Source organism: Geotrypetes seraphini, chromosome 5, assembly GCF_902459505.1.
Source record: "Geotrypetes seraphini chromosome 5, aGeoSer1.1, whole genome shotgun sequence".
In the NCBI taxonomy this organism is placed as follows: Eukaryota; Metazoa; Chordata; class Amphibia; order Gymnophiona; family Dermophiidae; genus Geotrypetes; species Geotrypetes seraphini.
In genome coordinates this window covers 113,621,337-113,633,932 of record NC_047088.1, presented here as the reverse complement: position 1 = coordinate 113,633,932, position 12,596 = coordinate 113,621,337, and the positions used below count along the sequence as shown (strand labels likewise).

At 42.6% G+C, this 12,596-nt stretch overlaps 1 protein-coding gene across 1 annotated transcript in view; it reads right to left on the bottom strand.

The window, feature by feature from the left end:
* Positions 1-5,436: 5,436 nt before the first annotated feature.
* COL18A1 (collagen type XVIII alpha 1 chain) overlaps positions 5,437-12,596 on the bottom strand; it is a 585,697-nt gene continuing 578,537 nt past the window's right edge. Inside the window, exon 31 of the mRNA XM_033945055.1 lies at positions 5,437-8,184. Within this exon, the coding sequence (XP_033800946.1) occupies positions 7,971-8,184 (214 nt within the window). The 3' untranslated portion in view covers positions 5,437-7,970. The remainder of the gene's footprint in view (positions 8,185-12,596) is intronic.

The following is a 12,596-nucleotide window of genomic DNA, read 5'->3' as shown; positions in this document are numbered from 1 at the left end:
CCACAACTCGCTGTGTGAAATAAAACTTTCTGACATTTATCCTGAACCTGCTGCCGCTCAGTTTCAGACTATGTCCTCTTGTCCATATCACATCTGACAATGTTAGTAATGCTGCTTCTTGGTCTATTTTATCAAATCCTTTTAATATTTTAAAAGTCTCTATCAAATTCCCTCTCAGTCTTCTCTTCTCGAGTGTAAACAGTCCCAGTTTCCTGAGGCGTTCTTTGTAGCTCAAAGTTTCCAATCCTTTGACAAGTTTCGTGGCTCGCCTCTGCACCCTCTCCATCAGAGTTATGTCCTTCTTGAGGTAAGGAGACCAGTGTTGGACACAGTATTCTAAATGTGGTCTAACCATTGCTCTATAAAGTGGCATTATGACATCTTCCGATCTACTCGTGATCCCCTTCTTAATCATGCCCAACATCCTGTTTACCTTCTTCGCCGCCGCGATGGCTTTAGGGTTCTGTCAATCAGTACCCCCAAATCCCTTTCCTGATCACATTTTGCTAATGTCACCCCCAACATTCTATACTCGTGTTCTTTGTTCTTCTTTCCTAGATGCATCACTTTGCATTTGTTTATGTTAAAATTCATCTGCCACTTAGTTGCCCACGCTTCCAGCTGTCTCAGATCCTTCTGGAGATCCTCGCAGTCCCTTAGAGAGCCAACCGCCCGACATAGTTTTGTATCATCGGCGAACTTTATTATATTGCTTGTTATTTCCTCATCCAGGTCGTTTATAAAAATATTGAAGAAGATAGGCCCAAGGACCGAGCCCTGGGGCACGCCGCTAGTCACTTTCACCCAGTCCGAGAATTTCCCATTTATGCTAACCCTCTGCATTCTGTTCTCCAGCCATTTACCGATCCATCTGTGCACTTCTCCTCCTATTCCATGTATTAGTAATTTCTTTATAAGCCTTGCATGTGGGACCTTGTCAAACGCTTTTTGGAAGTCCAAGTAAACTATGTCCACTGGATCCCCACAATCCATGTGTCTGTTCACTTTCTCAAAGAATTGTAGTAAATTTGTCAAACAAGACTTCCCTTTCCTGAATCCGTGTTGACTATCCCTTATTATGTTGTGGTCCTCCAAGTGTTGTACTATGCTGTCTTTAATTAGTGTTTCAATTATCTTCCCAGGTACCGATGTGAGGCTCACAGGTCGGTAGTTTCCTGGATCACCTCTTGATCCTTTTTTGAAAATTGGGACGACATTTGCTGTCCTCCAGTCTTCTGGTATTTGCCCTGTTCGAATTGACATGTTAGCTACGGATTGTAATAGTTCGCCAATTTCCACCTTAAGTTCCTTTAATACTCTCGGGTGAATTCCGTCCGGTCCAGGGGATTTGTCACTTTTTAGTTTGTCAACCTGAAAGTATATCATGTCCAACGTCACATTGACTGTTGCTAGGCCTTCCTCTTTGCCCCCGGTTAATACCTTCCCTGTGTCTGGCACGGTTTCCATTCAAAATCATGGCATCTTGAGAGCCACAGTCACGCACTGAAGATTCAAAAGAGGCCTCCACTCTTAAGAGCCTTTCTTTGGCACAAGAAAGTATATGGAGTATCTGCCTGAGTCCGAGAGGTCGGGCAATATTGGGACTATAGTTTGAAATTCCAGCAAGTGTTGAACGGTGGTTGGAATCCTGAGCGCTTTGTCCAGGCAATCTGAGCAGAGCCCATTTACCAATTTGTCAGAGGTCGAGCAAGTTCCAGTTTGTAACCTGACCAAATAAACTCCAAGATCCACAGGTCAGAAATTACATGCATCCAGACATGGCATAAAATGTTTTGAGACGGCTCCCAATCCGTAGCAGGGCATCCGTTGACCTGGTGCCATTGTGCCTGTGCATCAGGAGTTGCAACACTGAAGTTGGGAGGATAGGAGCAACTATAGCCATTATACCAGCATTGGTAGCCCTGAGAAAATACCTGGGATGTGTCACTTGCACATGGTTGGAAGCATTGGGCACCAAGAAATCTGAATGACCAGAATCCCAGGACGGCCAGGTCTGCTATCAGGTCGAGTCATAGGGCAATGGTCCAGTCTAGAATCCATTAAGTCATCAAGACCTCTGCCAAACAATCACAGCTTCTGAAAAGGCAGCCCAGCCAATGGAGCCTTGAAAGTGGAAACAGCAGCCCACTGCGAACAGAGATGGATTACTCTGACACCTGAGTCAAACTTGCATAAGGGCATGCAATGCATCGGGCATATAAACTATTCCTGCCAAAACAAAATTGAAAAGAGGGAACCACCACCTCACTTTCCAGTGCACACTTTTGAGCGTTGACATGCGCGTGTAACACAAAACGTCACCAAAGCAGCTTTAATGCTTAAGGCAGCTGTGTCAAAGGGCATCGTGAGGACTACCTCCACATGGTAGAGCTGTATATATCTTCCAACATGAAACCACCCATATTGGGGGGGAAAAGGTGCATTTTGCTACCTGCGCTTCCAAAAATCCACCCTGGGCTGAACCAAAGTTGCTGACACTCCCCTGCCTAGTAAAAGTCAGAGCACTCTCTGGAAAATTAAACTGCTCCAAGTCCAGAACGCACATATCAGGGTACCAGGGGAAGGTAGCAAGTATACGCCACAAAGCCAGGAGGAAGAAGCTGGCTGAGAGACCAAAAGACCTCCTGTAAAAATTCAGAAAGGTCTGGCAAAGCCGCAAATTCAAAATGGCACGGGCTCGTGAGAGCATTTCCAGGCTTCCAAAACCCCAGAGGGATCTACAGATGCAGAACACAGTCCCTGATCTCCCGTCCTGGAAAGTGCTGCACCTGTAAATAAGAGGTCAGAAAGCAAATCATCCGCATCTGGATCCTCCAGGTCAGGCAGCACAGTGCATCCGGATCAGGGTCAGGCAGCACAAGCTTACCGGCAGGGTGAATTTAGAACATGTCCAAATGAGTAACGCCACTGGTCAGGCAGCACAAGCTTACCGGCAGGGTAAGTTTAGAACGTGTCCAAATGAGTAACGCTACTGAGACATGCCATGTAGGCGGATTGGAACTGTGCAGGGGGAAAACAGTAGTTCAAAATCCAGAGCGTAAAAATGTTGCAAAGGTATGTGGCTCCTGGGGCATAGGTCACATTAAGGTGGTTAAACTGAGCTTTTCTGAGGCTGCACAGAGTCTGCAGCCTGGCGAAAGGAATTACCAGCCTTGCCGAACCCCAAACTCATGAAAGCCACCCTGCTGGGCTAGCTGAGCGTTTGGTCACCTGCTTCAGCAGGGGAGAGGCTAAGCCGGATGCTGCGCCTCCCCCCCTCCACCCGCGACACACGGCACCAAAATGCTCTAAAAGCGCTAAAATTGTGCAATCCTGGCAAGAATCCACAAGAGGAGAGCCAAGGAACTCCATCCCAGCAAGTTTCCAGGCAAAATTTGCAGTTTTGAAGTAGGGAGCTTTACAAAATCGCAAAAAATCTAAGATGGCTGCTTTCACAAAATTTGCACCAAAATCACAATATTTTTCACGTTTCCCAAACTCAAAAAACCGGCAATTTTAGGATTTTTTAGAGGGGGAACATTCAGAAACACTCAAACCCTCACTTTTCACACCTCCCCCGATGTCTCTCACAGGCTGTCAGCCTGTGTACTCACTGTGACCTGAGAGGATAGGTTAGAAGTTCTAAGCCAGCATTCAGCTCTCTCTCAGAAGCTGGATGAGAATAATCACTGCCACAATGCGGGGAATGCTCCTACAAAGCTGATCTTTGGGCTGCCAGTCAGACTCCAATGTCCGACTATACCTTCACCCTTGCAGACCATCGTATGCGCACTGGAACGGGTGGAGGCACAACGACAAAGCTGGCACCCTGTGAGATACTGCAAAGCCTCCTAAGATTGAGTAACAGCCTGCGCTTGACCCCTGATTAACAGAAGGTGAGACCACCTCAGGGTTGGCCCTGAGCTCTGGAGAAAACTATGCAGGTTGGCCAACAGGTACCCAGATGAATCGGCCTGTCAGCTACAGTCTGCAGTCTGTGAATTCTCAAGCAGGTGGAGCTTTAAAATCGCTCCAAGCACTAAATTACATCAAATTGAAACAATAAAACGGGGAGAGCAGAACATGCACAACTGCATTCATATGTGCAGAAGGAAAAAACTGTAGAGGGCGCTAAACTGCACAGTGAAGTGCTTTAGAGGCAGAGTGAAAAATAAAGAGTGGATTCCTTCTGCAGCCATGTGACCAAAGTGAAATAACCCTACAGTCTAGAACAGTGGTCTCAAACTCAAACCCTTTGCAGGATCACATTTTGGATTTGTAGGTACTTGGGCCGTGAGTTTGAGACCACTGGTCTAGAATGTCTCACCTATTGCACTGGAATAGTAATTATTCAGTATGCCTGTATACCTAATTGACAAAGTACAAAAATCCTTTACTAAAAACCCAAAATTATGAACTGCATTGCAAACGAACATACCACTGTCCAAAACCAGAATAATAAACAGGTATAATATATAAATAATTGAAATGGGGCCTCAGTGCTATAGCCTTCTCAATGTTCCAATGGCCAAGTGTAGATCAACTGGTCCAGTTTCAGGAAAACCCTGTTTCCTCCACAATAAGTTTCTTTTCTTGCTCCTGAAGAAGGGTTTTCCTGAAACTAGACCAGTTGAGCTACACTTGGCCATCTTGTTGAACCTCGTTGGAATATTGAGAAGGACATTTGAAAGTTTGTGGATGGTGGACTTGATACCGCAGATAAGTTTTACTTTTTTTGCTGGTTCTGAGCTTTAACCTTTCATTATTTACAGCACTGCATTCTAACTTCATTTATTAAATTGAATTTATTTATTGCACTTTAAAAGTCACTATTAATTGTGCACTGTGGGGCCCATGATGGTGCACAACGAAGCTTGAATGCTAGCTTCATTTAAAAAATGGTAAGCCAGGAGCACTGGTAATAGCGCAACATAGCTTCTACTATAGCACTGAGGCCCCACTTCAATTATTTATATATTATACCTCTTTATTATTCTGGTTTTGGATAGTGGTGCTCATTTGCAGTGCTGTTCATCATTTTGGGGTTTTATTAGAGGATTCTTATACTTTGTCTGTTTGGATATTCCTCTGAAGGGGTTGTACAATTGTGTATACCTAATTTAGCAGATAGGACTGCACCATAAGGAGTTCTATCATTGCTCAGTTACAGACACTGAATATTGGTTGGCACTTGCATAACTTCTGGCTTTTGCCAAAAACCCAAAAATTATATGATTGCCTCAGACATGGTCCAGCCTTGAATACCCAGTTTTAAATTAGCTGTCAGTGGTCAGTATTTTAAAAAAAATATCTCCCCCACTGCTAGCTAAATATTGACCTGCATATTTTCTATTACTGTAGTGATTTAGTTAAAACAAAAAATAAGAAAAGAAATAATCACCATGATAGTCCACCAAAAATACAAATCATTGCACATCAAGTAAAAGAATTTCCTTTATTTAGTGTTGTTAAAATGGTCTACAACACACTAATTATTTAAAATCTCCACAGGATTGGAATGAGTAGAATAGTAGTGGAAAAGCTGATAGATCGTGTGCTTATAGGAAAGATACAGCATCTAAATGGCAGAGATAAGTCCCATCCCAAACTGCATACTGATGGCAACATTATCAAAGTCATACTATAAGTCATAGGAAGAAATGGAGTTGTACAACCATCACATGGCAAAGATGACGAGTCAAAGATTTTTGCTAATATTATTCATTAATATCTCAGAAATTATGCATCATTGGCAACAGCTTGAAAGCAACTTTTCAAAAGAATTCAGGAGACCAGGAGAAATTCGGTGCCAAAGAAGTTTCAATGCATCTTTTAGAAAGTTAACACTTTCTACATTGTGTGTGTCAAAGTACCCCAAAAAGAAAACTTTTAAACTGAAGTTTCAATCCTCATAAAAAATTGCAAATCTGGAGTATGGGATTCTAGATTTTTTTTAAGTGTTATGCACATGGAAAATACAGAGGCCTTGAAAAGCTGAAAATATTTTTTCTAAACCGAAAAATAACAGAAGTCTTAGGCATCAGGATCAGAGTTCTCTCAGCAAGGATTGGCTATGATGATTTTCCTCTTACTATGGGATTACCAAAATATGCATTGTACATCAAAATTTTCCAAGACGTCTGTCGTTTCCCTTACTTCCTCAACCCCTGAACATTTTGGGCCTGATTCTGTATAGGATGCTGGTATCAGTGGCCGCCTAAGAAGTAGTCACTGATTGCATGTCAATCACGTACCTGCGTCCTATGCAGAATCGTGCCTACACTCCACGCCTGAAATATAGGCCAACATTTGGCAGGCCTACATTTCAGGCATTTGTCTCCCGTCTACGAAGATGAGTACCGACGCATAAGCCCGCCAAAGGCCACTTCTGGGTGAAGCCTTGGGTGTGCTTAAGCGTTGCTAAGCGTCTCTATAGACGCGCTCCAGAGGCCTACAATGTGGGCATTGTGCCTTGGGGAGGTATTTTATTTTTTTAAACGTGTATCCTGATTGGTTGCCCGACAGCAATAGGACATCTACCACCACCTGTCATTGGGACATGCATTTTTGAGAATCAGGCCCTTTGAGTCTTTCAGTAAAATAGCCTCATTTTTCAGTCCATATTAAATCACATCAGGCAAGATCAGAACATAGCCTTGCTTTAAACACTGCATGATTAATCCTTTTGTGGATTCTAAACAAACAGGTCTCTTTGAGCCCCCCATCATAATATAAATACATCTTAAAACTCCCACAAGCAGGGCCCTGCATGGTTCTAACTGAAGAGGAAGCAGCAGGTTAAAAAATGCTGCTCATCTACTCCTGCCAAATGGTGGACAATGCACAGGGGTTGGGGAGAGCAGACAGGTCTGTGGGCAACAGTAGCTGTGGTCCCCCCTCCACCATATTTTCTTTCTGCAAACAGCTGACTTACCAGAGTAAAAATCTGCTTTGGACATCATTGAATAAGTAGTGTGCAATTGCCCCTCCTAAACATGAGCCCTAGTCATATGCTTAGTTTGCTTGTGCCTTAATCCCGACATTAACCCAAGGAGAGACTGTTCCCTATTCATAGGAGCTGCTGATCCCAGATAGCTCTTCCTGTGTTTACAGCTCAGCATTGATATTGGAGAAGGCGCTCTCTCCCTTTCTTATACATGCACAAAGATAAGCATGATGCTGATCTCAGAGACTGCCATCAAGAAAACTCAAGAGATCTACTTGCAATCACAGGATCCTGATGCTGACTTCAGAGCCATTTCCAGTCTAGTACATCTAATAAAATAAATATTTAAGATATTAAAAGATGACACATTCCCCCCTCCTAATTCCCACCTAGTCTCAACTAATAACAATTATATTACAATCGACAACAAACATAAGAGTATAAAAAAAAGAGATAAATGTAAATAGGTATGTGTGGGTATATATATACACACGATTTAAAAAAAACCCTGAAATTGTCTAAATACTAAAAAAAAAATATAAAACACACTATATATCTAAGTAAAAGGGGAGCTGTATTAGTCTGTTTAGAAAACTGACAAGACAGGTGTCACTTTATAAACTAATCAATTTATTAAGGCATGAGCTTAATATAGCACCAGAGTCCACTTTGCCAGATGGTCCTGAAAAGCCCATTTCTCAGTAAACTGGTTAGTATACAGTATAATGTAACACCTCCCTCTGTCGATTTTATATCAGAGAATATACTGTACCTTTTCTGGCATTATACAGGTAATATTTTAACTATTTGTCTACCTACCTAATGACGGATACCATTTCAGAAGAACCTGAATTAGACCACCGGTAATTAAAATACTCAGCACCATGTTACTCTTCTAACAAAAACAGTCTTTGGCTTATGTTAGATTTTTCAAATGAAGGCTAGTTACAAGAAGGCTTTGGAGAAGAGCCGGATGCACATCCCCTTCTTTCAGTTTCTTCAGAAAAGTGTGCTTTTTGTTGGTTTATTTCTGAGCTGAAGTCATAAAACTGTTTTCTATACAAAGGACGACAAAGGATTTGTTGCAGCTCTGGGCTCTTTGCTCTAGAAGTCTGCCGTTTAGCAATGAAGATGCCTGTCCCATTGCCACAGTATCGTCAGTCCTCCATGTTTCACAGTAACTCTCTGTCAGTCGACGACCTTTTGTGTCCGAGCCATGCCAGATCATCTTCTGGGGCCTAAAGAAGAAAAGAGAGTTTAGAACAATGTACATCCGTTCAAGAATTGTTGTGCAGCCAGTTCCTTGGAAGATATGGAATAGTAAGAAAAGTACCACCATATTTGAATATTCAACCTCCCAAACCCAAGAACATATAAGAAACAAGCTCATGGATTTGCTCTCTTTCTCCCCCATGCTGCTGAAAAAAGCAGAATATGGTACAACACAAAGCATGAAAATAGTTAAGGCACCTTACAGTGTACTTTCAATATAGAAAGGTATTTTCACATTCTACTGTATTATGTAGGCTCACAAAAACTGAACACCCCTGGAAATGGCCACCTTTGGGAGCGGCTCCTATCAGTAAGAACTGTTACTACAGTGCATATCATACTGTCGTCAGGCACTTACAAAAAATCTGAATGAATGAAAAAAGTATTAATATGATGAAACCCAGTACCTTAAAGCAAAGAGAGTGGTACATTCATATCACTGTTTGAAAGTCATGGTCTGACTGAAACACTCCCATGGTTGGCACATATTGATGTCTAACTAATTAAATACATTCCAAAACTGCACCTTGTTCAGTCCATCTAACTTATACCTATAAATCCATCACAAGACAGATTATAGTCTTAAAAAAAGAAAAGATTTTCAAATATTATATTGTAGTATGAGAAATGAATAAAGAAAATTTAAATTGATTCTGTTGCTTTTTACCCCTAACTTATCACCTCATGCAACACTGTTGCGATAAGCTAGAGCCATAAGTTAAAGCCTGCAATCTATTACAGTACTTCCCTGATATTCGCAGGGGTTACATTCCAGGAACCCCCATGAATCTTGAAAAACCGCGAATACGGTTTTTCGTGGGACAGACTGGAGAGGGCAGCGAGAGAGGCAGGAGAGAGCAGCCGGAGTGCCAGCGAGTGAAGGAAATCACTCGCTGTATGCTCCGACCGCCTCTTCCTGTACTCAAGTTGGGCCTTACCAATCAGGAGCTGTCCTCTCCTGCCTCTCCAGCTCTCCTCTCCTGGTTGGCAGTTTGCGGTTGGAAAATACTGCAAATGACCGAGACCGCCAACCACGAATTTGTGGAGGAGCACTGTTTATTAAATCTGTTTTATTGAAGAAGTCAATAAACAATAGCAACAAAAATATAATGTTTCATTATTGTTTACATTCAATGCCAACAAACTTCAAACTCGTATCTCCCCAAAACATTATTCCCCCCATATCAAGAAAGGATCCCAGGAGCTCACAAGCCTGCAATCTATTATAAGGTGGCACTGTTTCCTCCTATTGCCTCTCCTTAGTATAGCTTGTTAGCTGCTTTTGTTCAGTACCTATTCTTACTGTTCCTTTTCTCAAGAGATTTTACTCATTCCTTGTCTTAGACTGTAACAAGATGAAAAGCCCTAAACACAAAGGGGGCAATTCTATAAAGCAGGCACTAACATTTACACAGCCTTCATCTGTGAAAATAATGGCACACACACAACTCCCAAAATTCCACTTGTTATTCTGTAAATACCAACATAACTTCCATAGCACATAATTGCAAAGGGGAGGACACACATAGGCAGAGCTCCAACTTACTTATATAACTTACAGATTACTGCAAATTATACAGGTATCTGCAGAACTTGGACACTCACACTTAGAAACAGTGGCGTACCTAGGGTATGTGGCACCCGGGGCCCATCATTTTTTGACACCCCCCCCCCATGTAAAAAATTTTTTTTATTTTTTTTTTGCAATAACCATGAAATGGAATAAATGGTCAGAATAGAAACAGGCAGTGAAAATTTTCTTTTATTGAACCTCATATATGTAACCATTATTCCAAACATAACATAACATAAATTATGTCTAAATTGTCATGACATTAGAAGTACATATGGAGTAGTTGCAGGTGATGCTTGGGACAGTTCTGATTGTGTTAGTTCGGTTTTATGTGTTTTTTGAATAGAAGGGTTTTTATTTCTTTTTGAAGGTTTTGCAGTCTGTGGTTGATATCAATTGGTTGTAGAGTTGGGGGTCGAGTGTTGCAGCTCGAATGGCTAGGAGGTTGTCGAACAGTTTTTTTCTTTTGACGTTTTTGGTTGGAGGGTGTGTGAATGGTGCACAAGTTCTCCTATGTCTGTTTGAAGTGGATTGAATTATTTAGCTGAAGAAATTAGTTACCCCCCATTCCACACACATTAATTCTCTTCCATTTTTGTTCCCATTATAAAAAACACTGATAAGTTCCCAGAAAAAAAATACATTAAAATAAGAAGTGAAAACAAAGGCCCCTACAGATGAGAACATAACATAAGAATAGCCTAACTGGGTCAGACCAATGGTCCATCATGCCCAGTAGCCCATTCTCATGGTAGCCAATCCAGGACACTAATACCTGGTCAAAACCCAAAGAGTAGCAACATTCCATGCTACCGATCCAGGGCAAGCAGACACTTCCCCCATGTCTTAATAACAGATTATGGACTTTTCCTCCAGGAATTTGTCCAAATCTTTCTTAAAACCAGCTACACTATCTGCTTTTACCATAACTTCTGGCCACTTCATTTTTAAGTTTAGATCTTTCCTTTCAAACAGAGACCTTGCTAGATGTCAAATACAGCACAAGGTAACTTCACATGGTCTTAGCTGTGCAGGAAATGTGAATCTCCTCATACACCCACCATATAGTGCAAAAATGTGCAAAGGTCTGTTTTTTTCTTTTGATCACTAAATAGCCTAATGCCACACAAGCAGCGCTGTTACAAACATATTCTGTAGGTCAATGCTAAGGATAACAAAGTTTCCTTCCTTGGACCAGAAGGAGATAAACCACTGGAAGAGATCCCAAAACAACACCCAAAGACCCACTCAGTGTGTGAATCAGTTGAGTGGAGTGGACTAACTGGGGGGTGGAAATGGGCCCGTAGTTTGCTCAGCAGAATTTCCCAGACCACCTCTTCCTCTCAACACATTGACACGCTGCCACCATCACCACTAGGAACACCTCACTGGGTAGGCCAGCTATGCTATAAACTTTATAAAACACATTATTATATTTTCTTATAAAGCACATATTTTAACTGACCTCTCTGACATCCTCAGCCTTTCCATTCACAAAAATAGAAGGAAGAAAAGTTCCCATTTCCTGCTGTCTCATGTCCCCGGCCTATACAATATTTTTTTTCTGCAGACCCTTCAAAAGTCTGACCAAATCCTCGTTTCACTTGCATTATAAAGTACTGAGGATGCCATCTCTCCCCAATCCCAGGTCCTAAAGTCTAAGACAGTAGCGCAAACTAATGCTGCCAGATACAGGAAAAAAAAATTTTGATTCGATTCAGCCCTATTGAATTGGTTTTTCAATTCGATTTTCCTGCCCAGTTGGGTGATTTTTTTCAAAACTCCTGGTGGGTTTTATAGCTTTTTCACCCCCTTTGGCTTCTCCTAACCACACTGGCGCTGTGGTGTAAATAAAATAAAGAAACAAAAAGGACTTTTCCTCTTTCTGTTAAATCCTAGCTCACGTTTGCAGTCCAACACCAGCTCTGGCAGGATACACATTTCAAATCTGACATGTTATAATCACAAAACAGAAAATAAAATTAATTTTTCTACCTTTTGTTGTCTGGTTATATTTCAAATTTTGTTGGTCCAAGGCTCTGGTTTTCTTCTGATAACTTGCTTGCCAGGGTCTCCTTCTTTCTGCATGCTAACCATCCATCTGCCAACTCTGTCCTCCCTTTCCATTTCCCTTCCCTTCCCAGGAAGTCTGGTATCTTTCCTTTTTTTCATCTCCCTCCACAGATCCACCTTTTCTTAAATACCCTTTCATCCGGCATCTCTCCCTCCTTCCCCACCATCCCAGAGTCCACCATCTCTCCGTTTCTTTTCCTAATTACCCTCCTATCCAGTATCTCTATCCCTCCTCCACACCATCCCTTGTGTCCAATTTCTCTCCCTTTCTGTTCCTTCCCTCCCTAAATCCCATGGTCCATCATCTCTCTCCCTCTCCTCTATTTTCAGACCCATTATTTCTTCCCCCCCCAAAGTTTGGCATATGCATGTCTCTTTGAACACCCCCTTCCCTCTGTGTACTTCTAAATCATGGTCCCCCCCCAAAGGCCTGTCCCCCCTTAAAGGTCTGCCTGTCCCACCTTGAAGGCCTGCACCCCCCTTGAAGGCCTGTCCCTTCCCCTTGTAGGCCTGTCCCCCCCTTGAAGGCCTGCCTGCCTGTCCCCCCCTTGAAGGTCTGCACCCCCCGAAGGCCTGCACCCCCCGAAGGCCTGTCCCCCACTTGAAGGCCTGTCCCACCCCCTTGTAGCTTCTCCCCCCCCCCCTTGTAGGCCTGTCCTCCCTTTAAGGCCTGCCTGCCTGCCTTTCCCCCCCTTGAAGGCCTGTCTCCCCCTTGAAGGCCTGCACCCCCCT